General features: G+C 33.8%; 3 protein-coding genes across 3 annotated transcripts; 2 read left to right on the forward strand and 1 right to left on the reverse strand.

The window, feature by feature from the left end:
- Positions 1-6728: 6728 nt before the first annotated feature.
- Positions 6729-10573, forward strand: LOC108452206 (4-diphosphocytidyl-2-C-methyl-D-erythritol kinase, chloroplastic). The gene is made up of 11 exons (XM_017750010.2): positions 6729-6978; positions 7114-7209; positions 7308-7376; positions 7482-7586; positions 7666-7722; positions 7857-8057; positions 8676-8768; positions 8855-8954; positions 9263-9362; positions 9749-9834; positions 10034-10573. The coding sequence occupies exons 1-11, from the start codon at positions 6838-6840 to the stop codon at positions 10129-10131; spliced, it is 1146 nt and encodes a 381-aa protein (XP_017605499.1). The 5' UTR covers positions 6729-6837; the 3' UTR covers positions 10132-10573.
- Positions 10574-12678: 2105 nt separating this feature from the next.
- Positions 12679-13140, forward strand: LOC108476573 (uncharacterized). The gene has a single exon (XM_017778817.1). It carries the CDS (start codon positions 12679-12681, stop codon positions 13138-13140), a length of 462 nt encoding a protein of 153 aa, XP_017634306.1.
- Positions 13141-20829: 7689 nt separating this feature from the next.
- Positions 20830-22798, reverse strand: LOC108470597 (F-box/kelch-repeat protein At5g26960). The gene has a single exon (XM_017771959.2). It carries the CDS (start codon positions 22427-22429, stop codon positions 21143-21145), a length of 1287 nt encoding a protein of 428 aa, XP_017627448.1. The 5' UTR covers positions 22430-22798; the 3' UTR covers positions 20830-21142.
- Between the last annotated feature and the right edge of the window lie 1362 nt (positions 22799-24160).

Here is a 24160-nt window from a genome sequence, read left to right on the forward strand (position 1 = left end):
AAATCCCAAACTTTTCTTTCATTTGGTTTCTTGTTGTTACATATTTCTTCCATATTTTGTTTATGTTCAGATAATATCACAAATTCTTGTAATTTTATTCACCAACAAACATTTTAATTTCATCGTTTAAACCATTTTCAAAACGGATTCAATTTCTTCCTTGATTGGTACAATTTCCCGAGCATATTTACTGAGCTATACAAATTCTTGCTCGTACTTGGCTATAGATTTATTTCCCTATTTTATTTCATTCATTTGATGATGTATTTCTTTCTGAACTCAGATCTGAAGAAATCTCGGTTAACTTTGTCTCTCAGTACAACCGCTATTAAAGTCAACCACCAGCTATAAGCCTTATCTTTAATCAATGATACAACACATATGCGATAACCATCAGGTGAACATACTGTCTCATCAAAACCTTTGGGATATTTTCAAGCTAATATTCAACCCTAGTTGGATCATCATCTGTTTTACCTCTAAATTTTTTGACACCACACTTTTTGATTTTTTGGGTCGAGGGCCGTCGACCTAATTCAGTCATATGAGAACATGGGGTTGCCACAGAAGGCAAAATAGGGGGTAGAGGTTGTTGAGCCGCAGGAATGGCTTGCATAAATTATGTGAACCACTAACCAATCATGTAACGATCCGTTTTCAGTGGTGTTGAAAACAATGGTTTTGAGACTACAACTCTGATGTGTCGAACCATAAAGATTAATTAATTAATTAATTAATATTTATGAGTTTATTAGTGAAGTATTAAATTTTAGTTAAGTAATTTTATCATTTAGATTGTTAATTAAGTAAAAGGATTAAATCATAAATGATGAGAAAATATGGTTTCCATTAGTTAAAGTTACTAAAAAGATAAATAAAGCTAAGATAAAGGAATTAAATACGAATTATATTATTGGGAGGTTAGGGGATGATTTTGAATTTGAATTAGCTAGAAATTCATGTGTAAATTACAGGGTAAAATGGGAAGGAAATTGATAAACCGTAATTTATACATATTTCTATCCCATGCTTAGCACATTTTATAGATGATTTTTCCTTAAAATTGGTGAATTCGATGCTCCTAATGCCTTAATTTCATGTTTTATACTTAGGTGAGCATAGAAGAGTGAAAAGAACAAGAAACGGGCCAAAAACGGAGAAAATGAGCCAACGTACGAAATCAACACAGCCTAGACTTCCCCACACGAGCAGACGACACGGCCGTGTCCCTTTGGCAAGGTCAAAGCACGATTTACACGGGTAGATCACACGCCCGTGCCCATTTAACAGCCTTGACCACAGCCTTAAGCAACCGCACACGGGCGTGCCACACGAGCGTGTCCCTATCGAGCCCAAGCAAAGTCCTATTCGAAAAAGGCCACTTTTTGAGGGCTCTTAGGCATTCCAAAGCCTATAAATACACCTTAGAAGAGGAGAAGAGGGGGGACGCACAGGAGGAAGCAAGGAATTACTCAAGGAAAGCTGATCGATTCATCTCAGAAGCCGGATTCACCATCAAGACTGAAGATCTCCCTTCAAATTCCCTTAGGAGTTTTGGGTTTTCTTATGTTTTGTTATTTTTATTCTTTTGAGATGTTTTCTTTCATTAGTATGAACTAAAACCCCTAAATACCTAAGGGGAATGAAACCTAATATGGATCTTGTTATTATTATCTGAATTGTATAATAAATATTTGACTTGTTCTTAATTATGTGTTCTTAATTCTTGTTTTGATATTCTAGGATATTGATTCAAGTTAAAGATCTTATTCAGAGGAGGAATAGACCCTGTCTAAGAGTAAATTTGTCATAATTAAGCGGAGTTGGTTGCGTGCCTAGAGATAGGGTGACAAGATTTTACCAGATTAGGGTGAAACCTAATAAGGGGATCCATAGATCGAGTTAATGCAACCCTAGGGCGTTAATTAAAAAGAGATTTCAATTATTCAATCTAGGGTTAGACGTTGTTAGTCTCGAGAGAGATAATAATATAACTTAGGGATCTCTACGGAATAAGTTGAATGAATAAATCGTCCAATTTAGAGTCAATAACAAGTGAAGTCTAGGTGGATTTTTCCTTAGGTATTGTCTCAATCAATCGAGTTTTCCAAAAAGTATTTTCTCCAAATTTCTTTTTTGTGATTTCTTAGTTTAAGTAATTAGTTAGATAAACAAAACCCCTTTATTTTTTTAGGCTAGATAATAAAAAGAAAGTTGATACTAGTACTTTTAGTTTCTTTGGGTTTGATAATCCGGTTTTGCTAAAGCTATACTACTGTTCGATAGGTACACTTGCCTTCACCATGATAATAGTTAGTTTCAAGAACGATTCATTATAAATATTTAAAACCTGTCACAAATATCACGTATCAGAAACAAATAAAGATTAAATTAAGTAAAATGAGATAATATCAATTAGAAGGAGAAATCTCCATTATAACACCTTAGGGTTTGGCCAACAAAGCTTCAAGCTTGTAAGTGATTTTCTAGCCAATTTTTAGTAATTTTTATGTTTTTAAGCTCGTATTAGCTTGGTCTAGCAAATTCGAGGACTAATTTGTAGAACTGTCAAACATTTTGGATTATACCATTGATGAGTTTGAGTTATTCTTGAAGTTTTATGGAAGAATATTAAGTTTGGTTGTTAGTTAGAACTATTTTATAAAGTAGTTTTTGATGACCTTAATATTTAAAGACTAAAATGTAAAATAGTAAAAGTACTTATACTTGATGTGAAATAATTGCAAATATGGACTGAATTGAAGCTCTTGAATGTTTAACTAATCTTAGATTTGAATGAAAATGGTTAAATTGCATGTTTGAGCCTAAGGACCAAATTGCATAAAAGTAAAATATTGGGGGTAATTTCATAAAAATGTCAGAAATGATTTATTAGCAGAAGATAAGTTAATTTTGCTGTTGGTATTGGTTAATTGAATGAAATTATTATTTCAGATCAAGAAAGTATTGATAATCATGGAAAGGACAAAGGAGCTAAGTAGTCCTTGTACTTTGTCTGTTAGAGCAAATCAGTCTAGTAAGTTCATGCTATTATTTTTTATGTTTATAACGGTTTCTTACATACTACATGTTTTATTATACTTTGATCTAATGTTGTAATCATCCATTGAATGCTTAAAGAATAAATAATAAATGAGTATAATGAGTACGTGGTGTACCTGAATAGTAGGTCGTTGGCAGATTATTATATAGCAGGCTTTGAGCCGGTGATCATTTAGCAGGTTGTAAAGAGAATGAAGACTGATTCTGATATGATTTGGCAGTTTACTGCAACATATTCATACAACGGTTTACCGCACTGTACCGCATATACGTCAGCTTTGCTGCGTACCATTATATGATTTGGTAGTTTAAATTGCAACATGTCTGTACAGCGGCTTACCGCATTGCACTGTACTGCATATACTCCAGCCCTGCTGCGTATTAATATCTGAGTGGTTTAGTCCGCATACATGGTGTGTAGGGTTGAATGGGCCTTTCGAGATCCTATGTGGTGTGTTTGGTTAGATGAGCTTAAACAACTATTTTGGGGTGCGATTCGGGAATGGAGAGGTGTTTTGGCTGGATGGGTGGGTTTTTATTATCTGAATGCATTCATACTCATCTGTTTGAGTGTTCTGAGTGTAAGATTATTTGATTGTTTTCTATTTGACTAAATAACACTCGTGACTGAGTGTCTGTGTGTGACTTGGAGTGCTTGAGTTGCTTCGTTCTGTTGGGACGTTGGTTCCAAGGTTACTTTCTGACTCTGTGTATATAAGTAAGTCTATTTCGCTATTGAATTGAATTCTGTAATTCTGTTATTAGTCTCGTATTGAACTCACACTGAGCTCGTGTAGCTCACCCCCTTAGTGTTTTCTCTTTCAGGTACACTTCCGTTTTCTGGAACTCAGACTCAGCATGCCAGAGGTCTCGAAAGCATCACGTTTTTTTCTAAACTAGTTAATAAAGTGTTTTCTGTAAATTTGAGTTTTTTTTTGTGTAATCGGTTTTGGACTGTAAGTTCTGTTTTAAATACTGTGGTATGGAACTTTGTGGTAACTGCAAGTAGACGTTATTTGGTTTGAACAAATGTATTTTGGAATATCGAGATGTGTTAACTGAAAATTTTTACGTAACCAAAATACTGTTTGTTTTCTCACGTGTTGAACCAAAATTTTCCTACAACCACTTCGGTGATCAATGTAACCTCTGAAATTCGGTCTAAACTTTTAGGCTGGGTTTTGGGGTGTTACATACTATCACATCGATATTGCGTCCTATTTCAAAATATGTCATTCTTTGATCTACTGATTATTGGTGGATTGATTGTTTTCATTGTAATAGGCGTCCTAATATTGCTCTAATTTTATTTAATGGTATTACCAAGAGAATTGGCAAGGAGCTATCTAGCACTTTCATCTTGCCTTTTGGAATGTACTTGTCGTATTTTTACACGTCTAAACATCTCAACTAATGTCGACCCTCCCTTGTCCGTTAAACTTCAACCTATTAGCTTTGCTAATATTCATCATGCTGGATTTAAATTGAATTTTTATTTAAAATATTTCAAATTAGTTTATGATATTATCTAAAAGAATAATTTAGTTAGAATTTTTGTTATATTTGTTTTTAATTAAGTTTTGTATAAGATATATTTAAATGTAATGTTTTGGATTATTTTTGAAATTAATGGATTATATTTATTTATATTTATGAGTTTTATTTTCAAAATTTGTTCAATAAATAAGATTTAGATTCTAATAATTTTAATAAATTCTTCCATATTTTATGATTTATATATTAAAACTCATATATATATATATATATATATATTTAAATAAGAGTAATTTTAAAAAAAATGAAATATAAGAAGTTTTAGAAATATAAAATCTTTCAAATAATATTTTTTTATTTTAAACCCAATTCAAATATTAGAGGTATATAATGGGAATTTGAAAATATAATTGTAGTTTATAAAATTACCCTTATGCACTTATTTAGTCTTATTTAATAAGCGTGAATATAATGATAGTTTACAAGATTACCATTATATTTTAATATGTTTATTAATTTTATTATTAATAAATATTTAAATTAAATATTTAATAGCAATATTTTTAATAATCATTATTATTAATAAATATTTGAGTTAACCCATAAAATATGATTTACTTAAATTTTGGTTGAATCAGTTACATGAATACATTTGAAAAATAATTTGTATATTAATATTCATATACTGTATATATAACTTGAAATTATCTTAATCCTAAATACAAATAAAATTAAGGCTAATCTTATCCTAATAAATTCTTCTCACTTTTCATTTACATGGGAAAGCAACTTCCCAACTAATTATTAATGGTTATCAACGGAATCACTTGTGGAAAAGTAACTCTAAAGGGTTTCATCTACATGAATTTTCCTACCAATTGTCAATGGAATCACTTTCTATTAGTTGTTGGAAAGTAACTCTCAATTTATATCGATTAAAATGGGAATCAAGTGTGGGCAACAAAGTTCTAAGACTTCAACCTTTGCTAACACTTCTAATCCTCGTTAACATAAATCACATCATTCTTTTAAATTATAGAATACAATATGCATTATAGACTAAGCTTTTTTAATTGCATATGAATATTATCTATTACTAATATAAAATTTTATTTAGCGTCACGAGTCAAGTGACACAAACTAAATCAATTAAGTTAGTAAAATGTCTTAAACAATAATAAAATCAAGTCAAATTATAAAAGGAACTATATAAAAATCCCAACTACTCCATATTGCTTTATATCACTTTTTTATCTAACGGTGACCAAAATCCAATTCAACTCAATATTTTTTTTAAATTTAGAGATAATTGAATCGATTTATTTGAATTTACAAAACAAATCAAATAAGTAACTTAGTTTTTCAAGTCCAAATCAAGTTGAATCTTTATAACTTAAATAACAAAAAAAAAAAACAACCAATTAAGCAAGCCCTCGTTTTTAGGTTTAGTCTATAACATACCTAAACCCTTAGGTCATAAGTAGTGTTATTTCGGAAATATACAAGTAGATTTTTCAAAGTAAATAAAATGTGATTTATCAATGATAGTAGGGAAGATAATTGAATATAGAAGGAAATTGAAAAAGCTTATATATTGAGAGATGTTAATTTGAGATATAGACTAAATTATAAGGTTATGAAAAGTGTAGGGGTTAAAGTGTGAAATTTAAAATATAAGAGGATAAAATTGAATTAGTGGGGTAAATCCTAAAACTACATATGAACCTTAGTTTAATATGTAATGGTATACATAAATTTTAATTTTGTATAATTTTATACATAAAATATTAATTTAATTCAATTTTTATAAATTACTAACACAATTACAAATATAATACAATTTTAAGTCTATATATTGCAATAAAATAATTATATATATATATATATCGATATTAAAATAAATAGATGCATTTATTTATTTAAATATGTGCAATCGAATCACCATTAAAATCTCATGTTTATATTTGAACCACGTTCAAAGTTTTTGGTATATAATTACACAATATCAAATGTTTTAATATTTATTTCTTATAATCTATAAAATAAAATAAATGTTTATGCTATTTTCTATAAAAAAATGTTTATGTTATTATTATTATTATTTGAATATTTATGATTTTTTACAATTTGTTGAAAATTTTATTTTAAACAATTAAACAAAATTGTTCAGTAAATTAAACCAAAAATGATGTATCCTAGTATCCCCACTCTAATAATTCAATTATTTGAATAATTTCTTCATGTGCTTTGAAGATTACAAAGCTTCTGTCTTGAACATCCATGGCTTCCTCTCATTTGCTCTGTAATCACAGTCTCTTCTTCTCTTCTGCCTTCAAAAATTGTGGCTTCTCAAATACTCCCCCATCAAAGCTTCAATTTCAAATAACCCCATTTGTCAAAGCATCCAAGAAACAGCTAGAGGTTCTTGTTTGCTTTACTCTTTATTTGCTTTCCTTTGGTTTTCTAAAGTTGAAGCCTTAATTAATTATTTTTCATTTTGGCCAAAAAAACAGTTCATTATTTTTCATGGGTTCTATTAATTTTTATCTTGTTTAGATTGTATATGACCCTGATGAGAGGCTAAACAAGTTAGCAGATGAAGTGGACAAGGAAGCTCCGTTTTCAAGGCTTACTTTGTTCTCACCTTGTAAGGTAATTTGTTCTGGTTTGGCTTGAATTGAAATCTTTTTTATGCTTTCAATTGCAAATTTGCAACCCCCCGTACTTTTGATTTTAATTTTTTGGTATAGATTAATGTTTTCTTGAGAATTACCAACAAAAGGGAAGATGGGTATCATGATTTAGCATCTCTCTTTCATGTAAGTTTGTATTTTTCCCTTAATTGATATATATATTGAACTCAGTCTCGTAGTTGACCCCAAAAGTGCCTGAATTTGATCCTTACGCTTTGTTTGTGGATCCAGACAATTAGTCTCGGGGATGTAATTAAGTTCTCTTTGTCACCATCCAAAACCAAGGATCGTTTGTCAACCAATGTCTCTGGTGTCCCCCTTGATGATAAAAACTTGGTGAGGTTTCGAACTTACTGCAATTCATTCAGCCGCCTTTTTTTTCTTGTGTTCCTAAATTTGTTCTTCCTTGTTGCAGATTATTAAAGCCCTTAACCTCTACAGGAAGAAAACTGGCAGTTCCAACTTCTTTTGGGTAAAAGATGCAAGCTACAAGATGAAACCTCAAAATTTTACATTTTTATTTGAATATATGTGCTTCTGCAAAATTGTGGTGTATTTCAAAACTATTTTGGCTTATATTGTTTTTTATTCGAATGACATGGATAGGTTCATCTTGATAAAAAGGTGCCTACTGGGGCAGGGCTTGGTGGTGGAAGCAGCAATGCAGCAACCGCACTTTGGGCCGCTAATCAGTTCAATGGTTCTGTTGCAACTGAAAAGGAGCTCCAGCAATGGTCGAGCGAGATAGGTTCAGATATTCCATTCTTTTTCTCACATGGAGCTGCTTATTGTACTGGTCGAGGTGAGGTATGGTGATATTTTACCTTGTCCTTTGATTGGAAAACATGTGGGAATATTTTAACTGTTTTATGAGTTAGGTAGTGAGGCCTGTTTTAGAATCCTTCTCTGATGATAACTTCAATTTTAGTGCTGTCGTTTCTCATTCCGGTTCAAAATTTTGAATTTGACAAATTCTAATGCACATTTAATTTGCACAGAACTAAAGCTTCCTTTGTTTCTTTAGCACATGAATTTGTCCTAATATTTTGTTAGGACTGGCAGTAGGACTCATAGGCGTTGTGTATTTTTTCGTATTTGTTTTAGAGTGAAATTTGTGCTCAGATCTGTTTTCTTATCGTAGTTTGTGTTACTTGGACTTGTATGGGAGTGTCAGATATGGGTATGATCAACTTTTTTCCAAGATTTCCATTGTATTTGGAGGGTCCTTAGAGGATCATACCCTATACCAAGTCCAGATAAGCATCAAATGCGGGTACCTCAAGAAAATTAAAGAGTTAGAGCAACATATATTATAGTTATTATGATCTTGCACAAGCTCATGATGCAATCTCATTCAATTGGGATGAAGTTTATCGTCTCCTTTGCTACACTTGCATGATAATGAGCTATATGCTGATCTGCCAGTTTGTTCAAGATATATCCCATCCTCTTCCATCAGACATCCCAATGGTTCTTATAAAGCCTAGAGAGGCATGTTCGACAGCCGAAGTTTACAAGGTAATATTAGGTCACTGGCAGACAAATTCTGCTCTAATTTTATCGCTTGTTATCGTTTATATCTGAGAGAAGGTCTGGTTTTTCAGCGTCTTCGACTAGATCAAACAAGTAATGTTGATCCTTTGACATTGCTGGAGAAGATATCAAGGAATGGAATATCTCAAGATGTTTGCATTAATGATTTAGGTATGAGTACTTAAAGAATCAACTGCATCTTCTATTCACCTTTTCTTTCTTCATTAATTACTCATAATTGAAGCTTCTATAATCAGGCAAAGTTTATTTCAAGAGGGTGGTGAAAAACTATAGTCTTCATCAATTTTGCAGCTTTTATGCATCAAATTATCCCTCCTTCATATCTTTACTCCAACTTTTGAAATAAATTTAGATTCTGATTTTATAATAAAGCTTAGTCTAAGAGGAAGTAAAAATTGCCCGGTGCTTAGTAATAGAATTAGAGATGTATTGCTTACATGAATCTCTATTATTTGCAGAACCTCCTGCTTTTGAAGTCTTACCATCTCTTAAACGGCTAAAGCAACGGGTAACTGCAGCTGGCCGTGGGCAGTACGATGCCGTGTTTATGTCTGGGAGGTACAAGATTGTGTGGCAACTGTTTAAATTTTAATGTCCATTCTAGTATTTACTGTGAAGTATCGTACTTAGAATCAATTAGGACCCGATATTTCATATTTGTGCTTAAACAATATTAGATAGGGAAAAAGCACGGACAAGTCTTTAAACCCATCATTCCATCTGCCCTTATATCAAATGATAAGCCAATTCATATACCATATTTAAAGAATAACACCTTAAGATGTAGATTTTGGAATTGTTTGTCATCTGTTTCTGCAGATTATTTATTTCTATTTATATCATGTGGGTTCCAAATAAGATGGCTAAATCTATTTTTATTGACATTTCATACATTTATCTTAATTGCTCTAAAGTGAAATCTGAGTCGGTTCCAAATAATGCAGTGGAAGCACCATTGTCGGAGTCGGTTCCCCAGATCCTCCCCAATTTGTATATGATGATGATGATTATCGTGAAGTATTTTTATCAGGCAAGTTGCAAGTAGTTTAATACAAGTCTGAAACCTAGAACCTTCCACTCATCTCCATAAAGAAATTAGAAAGTTTCATGTTTGAACTTTGTTACAAGTTACATGACTCAGATTCATCATTATTTCAACATAATTACAGTCAATGGTTCTATTTGCATTCTTATATATTTGGATTGGGAACTGTTACTTTAAAATGCAGATGCAAACTTCATTTACCGGGAAGAAAATGAGTGGTACAAAGAACTTGTTTCAACGACTGTTTGTGACCCCCTGGAAACAGCGCGAACCTTCGAGTGATTCATCCATTCCTGGTTGAAGAAGAAGGTTGGAACTGGTTTTGCTTGTATGATTTAGTTATTATATCTGGATGACATCAATTTGTGTTTGTAATTGCCATCAGTATATGTAAAGCTTTGGGGATTGCAAAATGTGAGGAAAAGCTTTATATTACCCAATATTTGCCTAAAAAATAAGCTCCCCCTTTATTCGTTCCCCAGTTACCTAAGGTTTTTTTCTTTTTCTTTAGATGCTTGTTTTTGGTTACTAATTGTTCTATCAATAGTAGTTCTGGAAAATATTGTTCTCTATAAGAGTACCTTTGAGAACAGCATCATGTTGGGAACAATTACTTTTGAGAAGAATGTTGGAAGGTTGGCAGGGTTCTTAGGTTGTTTCACTTTTGAGATATCGTGAAGAACTTGGCTTTAAAGCTTAAATACAGATTTTATATTCCTAGTAAGTTCACTTTTTAACTTTTCTTTGATATACAAGGGCATTCCACTTATTTCGTCGTTGAACAAACAATGGATTTGCACTTAAGATCTTTCGTGCTAAAATATTTTAGGTGAATGTAACTTTCATGTAACCGTCCTTATACTCATTATTCATAAATCTTATCTTTCGTCATTCACGTTCAAGTGTCACGGGGCTAGACATTTAGTCTCACAATTTGTGCTGCCTTAGGTAATTTTTTTCATTTCAAATGCACCTAAATCAGTATAGCTTTTAAAAGATGAGAATTCTTCTGGAATTTTTTTACGGCATTGAAAAATATTGCGAAAGCAACTCGAAACGAAAAGAGCAGCAAAAGTGTTTAGATGCTCTCAATATATTAAACTCAAGAATAACTTAATACACTAGGATTAATACAAATGAAGAGAGAAACTTCTATTTTATAACTTATGTACAATTGAGAGTCTTAACGATTTAAACTCTATACAATTTTATCTTTTTAGGATTTATCCTATTTACCCGGGTAGTTCGAGTTTGACTAAAGTGTCTCATTGGGCCACCAATGCTTCAAATAGATGGGCTTCTTCTAGGTTCTATGAATCGAGCCAATTCATGTGGGCCAAATAGGCCCCGTTTAATAAATTGACCTTTAAGGGACATTTTGTGCATAATGGTCATTGAATTTGATCCGCGGCTTGTGACACAAGTAACTTCTCCCACTTTTATAACTTATTATTTTAACATATTCATTCTCACTTTCTTATTGTAATTATTCTTTAATAATTTCTTTCCAAAGGTTATAAATGGAGGTTTAAAAGTTTTATTTGGAGACTTATGATTTTTTGGGCAAACATGGCACTTTAATATTCTTTCTACAATCACAAAAATGACCGCAAATCTCATCTTTTTTAGCCTCTCATTGTGTCCTCATTACCGCCTACCATCACATTTATTTTTCTAGAGTCTTCCCTGATCTTCCTCTTCGTCATCTCTCCACAACTTCTTATTTTGTTAGATTGTGAGGTCTCATCTTACCAAAAGAATTCTCTATACATTGTCATACACTCAAACTCACTTTAAACTTATTAAATATCAGCTCTGTTGAGTGTTTCTGCAAGTCTATCTTCAATGAAGGCTAATTTTCATATTTATATGACACAGTTCTTGAATGTGACATGCTAGGTAGGCCCACATGTAGGTCAACACGTATCCTACTATAGGGTTAACATGTGTTTCCAGGACAGGAGTTCACTTGCATGGTGATGCGAACCCATATAGATGAACTGTATGGTGGCGAACTATATATTGCGAGCTATGCTTCGTTGATCGGGTTGTAGGTTGGTATGAGAATCGAGTCGGTCTGGGAATCGAGTAGAGGTGAATACCATAACAATTTGTCCTTCACCTGGTCGAAGAAGAGTTACAAAGTGACTCTTCTGATATCTGGTACATGCGTGACATGAGGACTTTGAGATAAAGCTTGTTAGGTACACCTCTTGCATAAAACTTGTCGATTACACTTTGCCATGCAATAGGGAGGATAGAGCTGTAATAATTTGATTAATTAAGAAATGAACCGTCAAATTTTAGGCTTTTTTAAAATGACCCATATTCAACCCTAAAATCATCCAACCTGTTATGAAATATTTATGTGGATGTCATTATCGACCCCATAAGTTATAAAACTCTTCCTATACCCCATAAGTTATGAGACTTCTCCTATACCCCATTAATAAAGGTCATGACCCTTTACATGCCCTATAATAATTAGAGAGTTACTTTTAACCCCTATATATATGGGGCTCATGTACTCATGAAATATAATATATAAAAAGAAGTTACACTCTCTCTTCTACATTCTCTCTACACTCTTTCTTCTATCACATTTTAGTTTTATTCTTTCTTTATTATTTCACAACACGTTATCAGCACAAGTCTCTAATACAAGAAATCAAGGCCAACAAATTTTTCCTTAAAGATTGCCGAAGGACGCTTAGGTGAAGTAAGGGTAACAAGTTGATCTATTTCATTTGCATATGTTTTATTTCATTTGCATATTAACATGCTTTATTTTACATTATTGACTTGTATATTTTGTCTTATAGTTTTATAATGTCAAATCTTACAAAACTCGAATTTGTGGCTCTGGACATCACTGAAAATAACTATTTATCATGGGTGCTAGATGCTAAAATTCACATAGATGCAAAGGGTCTTGGTGAGACTATTAAGGAGGGAAATGAAGAAAGTACACAAGATAAGGCCAAGGCCATGATTTTCCTTCGCCATCACCTCCATGAAGGTCTAAAGACCGAATATTTGACTGTTAAGGACCTTCAAATTCTTTGGGCCAATCTAAAGGAAATATATGACCACCAGAAAACTGTGATTTTGCCTAAAGCTCGTTATGAGTGGTTGAATTTAAGATTGCAAGACTTTAAGTCTGTTAGTGATTATAACTCGGCCATGTTCAGAATCACTTCACAATTGAATTTATGTGGAGAGAAGATTACTGATGCAGAAATGTTAAAAAGAACATACTCAACTTTCCATGTAAATAATATTGTCCTGTAGATACAATATCATGAAAAAGACTTCCAAAAATATTCTGAATTAATTTCTTGTCTCCTAGTGGCAGAGCAAAACAACGAGCTGCTAATGAAAAACCATGAATTACGCCCAACTAGCTCTGCTCCATTTCCTGAAGCGAATGTGAGTTTACACAATGGGCAAGAATTAAAAGAAACACACCATGCAAATAGTAGTGTGCGTGGCCGTGGTCGTGGCCGAGGGCGTGGTCACGGATATAGATATGGATATGGTCGAGGTGGTCGTTTTAAAAATTCACATTCCTACTAGAAGTGGGATCGGAAAAATAGTAACAGGGAAGAGAAAGAAAAAGGTGAAAATGTGACTAATGCATGCTATCGTTGTGGAGGAAAAGGACATTGGTCTCGTGTGTGTCGCATACAAAAGCATCTAATTGATCTTTATCAGCAGTCCATAAAACAGAAGGGAAAGAAAGTAGAAATCAATCTTGGCGAAGGTGATTTTGATGATGGCAATGCAACCCACTTAGAAGTGGTTGATTTTCTTTCTACCCCTGAAGGAAACTATTAAGGCCACAAATTTCGATAAATAATAAAATAAACCTCTACTATTTTATGTTTCATTTAGCAACTTTAATAATGATGTTATGACCTTTACTAGTGCTATGTTTTATGTGAAAATTTTATTTTATAGACCTTTTAGTAATTTGAACTTTGAATACCTGTTTTCACAATTATGTGTGACATTTTGTGGTTATTTTGTTTCTTTGAAGAACATTATCTCTCAAAGGCAATCAGCTATGAATGGTGAAAATATATGTCTAGCAGACAGTGCAACTACTCACACCATATTGAAAGACAAGATATATTTTTCTCATTTAATAATGAAAGAAGAAAGTGTGAGCACTATATCTGGTAGTACAACTATTATAGAAGGCTCCGGAAGAGCAATTATTTTATTACCAAGGGGAACAAAAATTAAAATTATTAATGCATTATACTCCCCTAAGTCTCAAAGAAATTTATTGAGTTTTAAAGATATTCGTCAAAATGAATATCATATTGAGACTTTAAACGAAGGAAATTGTGAATTCCTTCAAATTACGAGTATTGCTCAAGGCAATAAACAAATTGTTGAGAAATTGCCTGCATTCTTTACTGGTTTGTACAACACAAAGATCAGTTCTATAGAAACACATGCTATAGTCAACCAGAAGTTTACTAATGACTTTGTTCTTTGGCATGACTGGTTAGGCCATCCCGGTTCAATAATGATACGAAAAATAATTGAAAATTCATGTGGACATTCATTGAAGAGCCAACAAATTCTTCAAAACATTACATGTGCTGCATGTTCACTGGGGAAATTAATAATCCGACCATCACCAACTAAGATAAATAACGAACCACTTACTTTTCTTGAGCGAATTCAAGAGGATATATGTGGGCCTATACATCCCCTATGTGGACCATTTAGGTACATTATGGTTTTAATCGATGCATCGAGTAGATGGTCTCATGTATCTTTGTTATCAACTCGCAACCTGGCGTTTGCGAGATTGCTTGCTCAATTGATTCGATTACGAGCCCATTTCCCAGATTTTCCTATTAAGACCATCGTCTTGATAATACTTGGTGAATTTACTTCTCAGTCTTTTAATAACTATTGCATGTCCATTGGAATAAGTGTTGAACATCCTGTAGCTCATGTTCACACACAAAATGGTCTAGCAGAATCTTTAATAAAACGACTTCAATTGATAGCAAGGTCATTACTTATGAAGTCAAAACTCCCAATCACTGCTTGGGGGCATGCAATTTTATATGCAGCTGTATTAATTCGCATCAGGCTAACAAGTTATCATAAAGTCTCCCCCTTACAAATAGTTCATGGTCAGGAACCAAATATTTCCCATCTAAGAACATTTGGATGTGTCGTATACGTTCCAATTGCTCCACCACATAGAACTAAGATGGGACCTCAAAGAAGGTTGGGTATATATGTTGGATTTGAATCCCTATCCATAATTAAATATCTAGAACCATCTACAGGGAATCTATTTACGGCTCGTTTTGTAGATTGTCATTTTGACGAGTCAATTTTTCCAACATTAGGGGGAGAAATCAAACAGCTGGATAAGAAAATTAGTTGGAAAGAGTTGTCATTAGCTCATCTTGATCCTCGAACTAAGCAATGTGGTTTAGAAGTTCAAAGAAGTTCAAAAGATTATTCATTTACAAAGTTTAGCTAATGAATTGCCAGACGCATTTTCTAACTCAAAGAAAGTGACTAAGTCACATATACCAGCTGTGAATGCTTCAATAAAACTTGATGTCCCAGAAGAACAAAATCTGGTTGCTACTGAGTCTAATACACGCCTAAAGCGTGGTAGACCAATTGGCTCCAAAGATAAGAATCTTAGAAAAAAGAAAGGAGCAAAGATTAATGATGGCAAAATCAAAGAAAAAAATGATTATACCGGGATCTCCTGAAGAGACTATAGACATGACTGGAAGAATAGTTTCAGAAGAAAATCAGGTACCTGACAATGAAGAGATCTCTATTGATTATGTCATGTCCGGTATAAAATGGAACCGAAATCAAATCGATGTCAATGATATTTTTGCATACAATGTAGCACTAGATGTTATAAATAATAAAGAGGATTATGAACCAAAATCGATTGAGAAATGTAAACAAAGAGATGATTGGCCAAAATAGAAAGAAGCAATTGAAAATGAATTGAAATCGCTAGCGAAAAGAGAAGTGTTTGGACCTGTAGTCCGTATACTTACAGGTGTGAAACCAATGGGATACAAATGGGTTTTTGTGCGTAAAAGAAATGAAAAGAGTGAAATTGTAAGGTATAAAGCACGTTTAGTTGCACAAGGATTCTCACAAATACCTGGAATTGATTATGAGGAGACATATTCTCCTGTGGTGGATGCAACTACATTTAGATTTTTGATAAGTCTGGCTATAAGAGAAGGGCTTGATTTACGCCTAATGGATGTAGTAACAGCTTATTTGTATGGCCCACTAGATACTAACATTTATATAAAACTCCCTGAAGGATTTAAATTGTCTGAAGTAGTGAGTTCAGGTTCTAGAGAACATTATTCTATCAAATTGCACAAATCCCTTTATGGATTGAAACAATCCGGACGCATGTGGTATAATTGCCTAAGTGAGTATTTGTTGAAAGAAGGATACAAGAATGATCTAATTTGCCCATGCATTTTCATTAAGAAGTTTGGATCTGGATATGTAATTATTGCAGTATATGTTGATGATTTGAATAGCATTAGAACTCCTGAAGAGATCCAAAAGACTGTTGAGTGCTTGAAGAAAGAATTTGAAATGAAAGACCTTGGAAGAACGAAATTTTGTTTGGGGTTACAAATTGAGCACCTAAAAGAAGGAATCCTTGTGCATCAATCAACGTATATTGAAAAGGTGCTAAAGAGATTTTATATAGATAAGGCACATCCAATAACTACCCCGATGGTTGTAAGATCACTTGATCCAAGTAAAGACCCTTTCCGTCCTCGGAAAGATAGTGAAGATTTTCTTGGTCCTGAAGTGTCATACCTCAGTGCAATTGGGGCATTAATGTATCTTGCTAGCCATACCCGACTTGATATATCTTTTTCTGTAAATTTGCTAGCAAGATTTAGCTCATGCCCAACTCGGAGACATTGGACTGGAGTAAAACAGATATTTCGTTATCTCTAAGGCACAAAGAATATGGGTCTATTTTTCCCTAATAAATCTAAGACAGAGTTGATTGGTTTTGCAGATGCAGGATTTATGTCAGACCCTCATAATGGAAAATCACAAACTGGATATGTTTTTACATATGGAGGTACTGCAATCTCTTGGAGCTCAATGAAGCAAACAATTGCAGCAACCTCGTCTAATCATGCAGAAATTTTAGCAATCCATGAAGCAAGTCATGAATGTGTATGGCTAAGATCTATGATCCAACATATAAGGAATAATTGTGGTTTATCATCTGGAAAGGAAGCTACAACTGTCTTATTTGAAGACAACACAGCATGCATTGATCAGCTCGATAGTGGATACATCAAAGGTGACAGAACAAAATACATTGCACCAAAATTCTTCTTCACTCATAACCTCTAGAAGATTAAGGAGATAAAAGTTAAGCAGATCAGTTCAAGTGAGAATTTAGCAGATTTATTCACTAAGGCGCTTCCTACATCAGTGTTTCAGAAGCTTGTTTACTACATTGGAATGCGTCACCTTCGAGATCTCAAGTGATGTAGCCATTAGGGAGAGTTAATACGTGCTGTACTTTTTTTCCCTTAACCTTGGTTTTATCCCACTGGGTTTTCCAAGTAAGGTTTTTAATGAGGCAGCATATCAAGCGTATAATTATGTACTCTTTTCCTTCACTAAGTTTTTGTCCTACTGGGTTTTTCTTAGTAAGGTTTTAACGAGGTATAATTAGATAATGAACATCCAAGGGGGAGTGTTATGAAATATTTATGTGGATGTCATTATCAACCCCATAAGTTATAAAACTCTTCCTATACCCCATAAGTTATGAGACTTTTCCTATACCCCATTAATATGGGAGATAGAAGGTTATGACCCTTTACATGCCCTATAATAATTAGAGAGTTACTTTTAACCCCTATATATATGGGGCTCATGTACTCATGAAATATAATATATAAAAAGAAGATACACTCTCTCTTCTACATTCTCTTTACACTCTTTCTTCTATCACATTTTAGTTTTATTCTTTCTTTATTATTTCACAACACAACCATCTAAATTTCAAATTCTTTGCAAAAGAGGTGTCGTTGAGAAAGGTACTAATTTTGAAATTCCCCAAATCATTATTCTGGTTAGTCTAGGTTTGGTAGGTAGCTACAGTTAGAAAAAGAGGAGGTGGTCGTAGTAGTGGCAACGGTCATGATAGGCCCGACTGTGATTATTTAAGGTATTTGGAGGATCTTGTGATTAGCACTCCACTGGAGGCGAAAACCTATCATTGCATCACTAAGTACGACGAGATGAGTTGACACCTGGCTGTGTGAGGCATTCAACTGCCCAATTTTGCTTACGAGTTTTTAATTGTGGAGGGTGAAGGAGGTTAAGTGACATCAATGAGGGTTTTTTACTTCATTTACATGTGTTGGGGCTGGTTTTCACCTTCCTTTTCACCCATTCTTCTACCACCTACTAGAGGAATATGGGATAAGCCCTCGGGCAATTGTCTGGTTTCTCGTGGTGGGTCGCAATCGTGTATTTCATAAACTATTGTCGCTGAAATGAAGCACCACTACTTGTTGTCTTTCAGAATCTCTACTAGTTAAAGGCTTGCAATTGGGGAGGTTCGTTAGGTCTTTTCTATTTTACTCCTCGTGAAGACTATGAGTCAATTATCTCAAATTGGTCGTCTAACCTTCGCTTAAATCATTCCAAATATGTGTAAGTGAAAAATAAATTTGGGTAAGCCTTTGAATTCCCTATCAAATGGTCTGTCTCTAGCAAAACCTTTTGTATGCAAAAGTGACCTATTACGTGCAAAGTAGGGTGGGCTCAACTTGCAAGGCTTCATTAAGGTCACAGCTTGAAACTTGAGGAAGTGTTGACAGTTAGGAATGTGCTTCACTTTTGTTCTGGATTTGAGCTCTAATGGTTGGCGACCCATTGATGATCAGAATGGCGCGAACACGCAATTAGTGTTACCTGCAAAGTTTGAGTGGCCACACAGAGCTATTGACGAACTCAGGCTTATTCTTGTAACGAAAAGAGTGGAATCTAGGAATTACTTTTATACATTTGGTAAATTGAAGCCTCGTTCATGGTCTTCCAAGTCCATAGGTATTCAAGAAGGTAGCACAAGCACTCCTATAAATATTGCTGATGCTAACGAAAAACTTGTTGGTAATGTAGGCACAACTTTAGCTGGTGTGGAGTCTACACCATCAATCGAATCAACAAGTCTATCGAGAGAGATTGACACATACATGAATGTACGGTCATTCATGTAGAATGTGCAAAGTGCTCCTTCTAGGGAGGGAAGTGGTAGTAGTCGAAAGAAGCAAAGGACAACAGCTGGTTCTGCCAATATTGTACTGAGCAGTGAATGTTTCAGCTTCCCCACTTGTAGAATGAACTTGAATTCAAACTCGGATAGCAACTAACCCGCAATATAACTATAATGAACAGTTTGATACAGGATATAATTGACTTGGGAAAGCCTAGTCTTTAAACTACAAACAACATAATCTTGAAAGCACGCCATGGAATGGATGTATGACTGTTTGCTTCCTTCGACAAAGTGTCAATCTTTCATTACTTGCCTAACAGAAGAAGCAAAACAAAACAAGCTGCTGCCTTGAATCGTTACCGAACCAACTTTTGCAAAGGGCATCGAGTAATTGGTTTAAAACAACCAAGGTTCATTGCTACTTTTCCCTTCATGGTTTCTATTTTATATTTTCCATGGTTATTGCCTCAAGTTTCACCTTTTGATGAAATTTTTTTGTGAAGCAATCGAGTTGAATGCATTCAAATCTTACCTTTTCCATTAGATAAGGCCTGAAATCAAGTAAGAAAAAGAAGCTTGCAACTTTTTTGGTTATATTTTCTTTTATATAGATAGTGCATTTTCATTTTAATTTGCCCGTAACAAAAATACAAATCCGCTTTTACTTTTTCAATAATCTCTATTTCCTCCATACTTTGAAGGCTTAACTTCACGTACCAATCAGGTGTTGATAAGTTTACACCCAAGCATGTTGAATTTCTCAAGCACTTTCTTACAGTAGCTTCCTTGAGAAATACAGTTTCTTGCCATCACTTAAATACCTAAGTAGTAGGACATAAGCCCTTCATCAATCATTTTAACTTTTTTTTTATATGCTCCTTTTGAAATTTTCATTTATCCTCTAATTGTTTCTTAAGAAAATTCTAGTATTAATTTGCGTCATCTCTCTCTTTTGATTTTTTTTTCTTTTTTCTTTTCAGCTTTGTTTTCAATCACTTTCGTGATAATTTTGATGACGGTTTAGTTCCGTAAGACACCACTATATGAAAGTTTGTACATAAATATTAATTCACTCTGTTTCTATTGAAAGTCGTGATATTTTTAGTTTTAGCACATTCTCTTTTCTCTGAGATTTGTGATGACTCTTATCCACATTGTTTTCTTTGAAAACAGTAATAATTTTAGTTTTAATTTCCTTTTTCTAATTGTATTCTAGCATATACGTGAATTTATCAAGGTAAGGGTATCGCTAGATATATTAGAAACCATTTTTAAGGATAAATTTATTATTAAATCAAGAAAAAAACCTACATTACACTTTCGTTACTAAATTAGAGGCAAAAATATTTAATTTCAAAATTTAATTAAAATAATAATAATAAAATGAAGAACATAAGATAATGTTGTTATAGTTTGCCAGAAAGGAATGGAGATGTAATGTGAAAGCTGAATAGATAATGAAAGGTTTCCAACCTAAGGACTATTTTAATAAATAAGAAATCATTTTTCTTTAAAAAATGAAATCATAAATTGAAGTGAAGCCACCTTGCATGAGCATTTTTATTAATATTATTATTTTTACTTAAAGCATGGGACAGGGATATCGGCCCTTTTTAAATGATTATGTTTATATTTTATTTACTTTTTATGTGATCAGATTTATTGAAAATATGTGAAGTCTAATGTTTCACTAAAGAAATATAATTGATATACGAAATTGACAAAATGAGTCAAATTAAACACATGCAGATATGAAGAATGTGATTAAAGAATGACCAAATTGCATAAATAACAAACTTGAATCAGACACCAATGATCCAATAAAAAAAAAATCAAAATAGAAATCAATTGGATGAAGAAATAATCAATATTTAGGCGCCCGATGGTTTTTTGGCATTTTTCTTTCTCCATGTTACAGCCGATGATTTTGTCTGCTTCTTATACTACACAAATCACCAAAAGCTTTCGAAAGGCGCAAGTTAGCAGCAATTATGCCAATCAACACTCCACACTCACACAGGCGGCGCGTCGTATTACCTCCGGCAAATCCGGCCCTCGACTCCACTCACCCCCGCCACTGTCGTAGACCAATACAAGTCCATCTTTAAAACCCCTTTGGCTCCTTCCACTTCTTCTCAACAAGTCATCTATGCACCCAACCACTTGTACTAATATCACTTTATTATCCCCAACCCCTACACAACAAAATCTCACCGTGCCGTCCAGCCGTATTTGAGTCGGCATCGGTGGGCTTTTCATCTTGCACCACTCCCCAAATCCTTCGTTGCTGTCATCGCCGCCGCATTTTCTCCTCGCGTCGAACCGCCAAAAAGAAAGTTCCACCACGTGACTTGTTAGAACATACACGTATCCGGCTACTGCGCACGCCGCCACAACACAGCCACCACCTGGGACGGCCCTGCTCCGAAGCCAGACACGCGCTTCCACATCGAACAAATCCATTGAACTGGCGTACACGTGAGCTTCTATCCCACCAGCTCCATTTCCAGACGCGCCACCGATTTTCAATCCACCAATAACGTAAAAGACGCCGTCCACCGCTGCCCCTATGCACCCATAACGCATCCTTTGCGAGTAAGCCACCACGCGCCATGTATCGGTTTCAGGGTCGTATTCCTCGACAGCGGAGGCAGCTCCGGAACCACCGCCACCGGCAACGTAAATTTTGTTGGAAACCACGGCGGCAGAGAACTTTTTGCGAGGGAAAAGCATGGGGGATTTAGCAGTAACGTGGTGGGTCCAAGCGTTGTATCTAAGCATGGAATTCCTACCAATAATGTAAATCCTGGGTCCGATAGAAACGAGCCTGGGGAGGCTGTGAAGTGAAGCAGTGTTGATGGGTAGACATAAAGATAGATCCCAAGTAGCAGCAGGGCGGGGAGAAGGAAAAGAAAGGGTGGCAGAGAAGACACCGGAGAGAGAGGGGGAGAAGGCGAAGAGAGAAGGGTGGGAGAGGCGTAGTTGACGGCGGAGGAGGATGAAGGAAGGGGAGAGGATGAGGTAGAACCAACGGCGACAGACGAGGGAAAGGGAAGGGAGAGAAGAGGAAGGAACCCTGGAAAGACATTCCAAGAGAAGGTCATCGGGGAGAGAGGAGAGGGTGAGGGTGGGGTTAAGGAGTTGAGGTGTAATTATCAAAGATTTGTGATTTGGGTTTGGAAAACAAGACTTCATTAGCCATGAGAAGTGCCGAGAATTGCAGCTCTCTGACATGAATATTTGCAGTTTACGATCAGCTGCATCAAAAGGGGAATAAATGAACATTATATAACATTTTTTCTTTACAAAAGAACCAATCCCTCAAAGTACCTTCTCTAATTACTTTGTATTTGCATTACCATTTCAACATCAAACATCCCATTTGAAATATTTTCATTTTTATTTACTTAATTTCTTCACATCATATTATTCAAACACCTATCTTCTCTTGCTACACTAAATAAAGAAACTCACGGTAAACCCTTCAGCTCTGCTCTCTTCTTTTCTCTTTCTTCTTCCTCTCAAACCACTCCCCATACTGTTTTTTTTAGGGTTTATTGGCCCCAAATTATATTTTTAATTTTTTATTTTATTATGATACTTCAATTATTTTGTTCATTTTATAAGTTAGTTCGAATGTGTTAAACGTATTATCCTCTTATTTATAAGTTAGGAGGAACTATGTATAATTCTAAATATTATGCCATAAAAAACATATATAATTAGAATTTATAACGAGATTATTAAAAAAAATCATCTTTCACAATTTTTTGAGATGCATTGAGATAAAATACTCAACAACTAAAATTGAAATATATATATATATATATATATATATATAGCAATTGATCCTTTTCTCTCATATTTTTTTATAGATAAACTATAATTTTGAGCATTTAAAATAAAAAGTTTGCAATTTAACTATTAACGTTTTGATGATTTTAATCACTCCCATTAAAATTACAATTAACAAGAATATTTATAAAATTAATATAATAATAAATTTAGTCTTATATTTTTACATATTATATGGATTTAATTATAATTTTAAAGATTGAACAAAAAATTAGAAGGGCCTTTTGGCCATGTTTGGTTAGCAACTTATCATCGCTTGATAAACGAATATGATTGGTACCAAGAAGTTGCCATCAAGATGCTGCATCCCGTTTAGCAAGATGATATGACATTGGTGGAAATGTGGGTGTTGCAGCTAATATAGATTATTTTGCTTTCAATATGAAAGTTGATTATCTAGTTAAGAAATGAGTCTTGTTTTTTTTTGCCTTTATATATGTATTGTCATGAAATTTTATAAGGGATCTATTGGTAATAAAATGACTCATCGTAAGAGAAAAAAGTTTCCATTGCCTTCTGCTTTGAGTGGATGTATTCTTAGATAATTTTATTTTTTTTGTTAATGCTTAAAATAACAACTGAGTAGATAATTTAGATTTGATGTGTCTAACGTCAATAGGTATGGGATCAATTTGACAAAAGGAATTTTTGTTCTTAACCTTAAACCTTTTAACTTTCTTCTTAATGAAACTAACCAAGTTGTTCTAGAGATATTGGTATTCCATATCTACAACTAGGAATTAAATTGCTCAGCTCAGATATGGCACATAGACTTGGAACCCCAATTACATGGCTCCAGAACAGTGGTAACCAAAAATAATTTTTAAAATTTATGACTAAATTAATATAAAATGTAAAAGTTAAGGATTAAATTTATTATTATATTAATTATTTGTAACTGCCACATCAATATATTTATGATTTTAATAAGAGTGGTCAAAATAACTGAATTATATAATATGAATACTTAAATTATAAATTTTTTATCGTAAATATTTAAAATGAAAATTTTAATAATTGAATCACAGTTTATTTTTTTATTGATTTTTTTCTTTGCCTTAACCCTTTAACAGCAGGCATTAGTCCCGAGACGGGGACCACGACCCACCAATTACAATTTCTTTTAAATTGTAATATAAATATAAATAATAAGAAATATAA

The sequence above is a fragment of the Gossypium arboreum genome, chromosome 7, assembly GCF_025698485.1.
Source record: "Gossypium arboreum isolate Shixiya-1 chromosome 7, ASM2569848v2, whole genome shotgun sequence".
Classification (NCBI taxonomy): Eukaryota; Viridiplantae; Streptophyta; class Magnoliopsida; order Malvales; family Malvaceae; genus Gossypium; species Gossypium arboreum.

What these genes read in the sequence shown, in the direction of transcription:
- LOC108452206 (XM_017750010.2), top strand. Translation starts at nt 6,838, where the DNA reads ATGGCTTCCTCTCATTTGCTCTGTAATCACAGTCTCTTCTTCTCTTCT. An exon ending in CGACAGCCGAAGTTTACAAG is followed by an intron (nt 8,769 to 8,854) that starts GTAATATTAGGT and finishes CTGGTTTTTCAG; the next exon opens with CGTCTTCGACTAGATCAAAC. An exon ending in GCCGTGTTTATGTCTGGGAG is followed by an intron (nt 9,363 to 9,748) that starts GTACAAGATTGT and finishes CAAATAATGCAG; the next exon opens with TGGAAGCACCATTGTCGGAG.
- LOC108476573 (XM_017778817.1), top strand. Translation starts at nt 12,679, where the DNA reads ATGTCAAATCTTACAAAACTCGAATTTGTGGCTCTGGACATCACTGAA.
- LOC108470597 (XM_017771959.2), bottom strand. Translation starts at nt 22,429, where the DNA reads ATGTTCATTTATTCCCCTTTTGATGCAGCTGATCGTAAACTGCAAATA.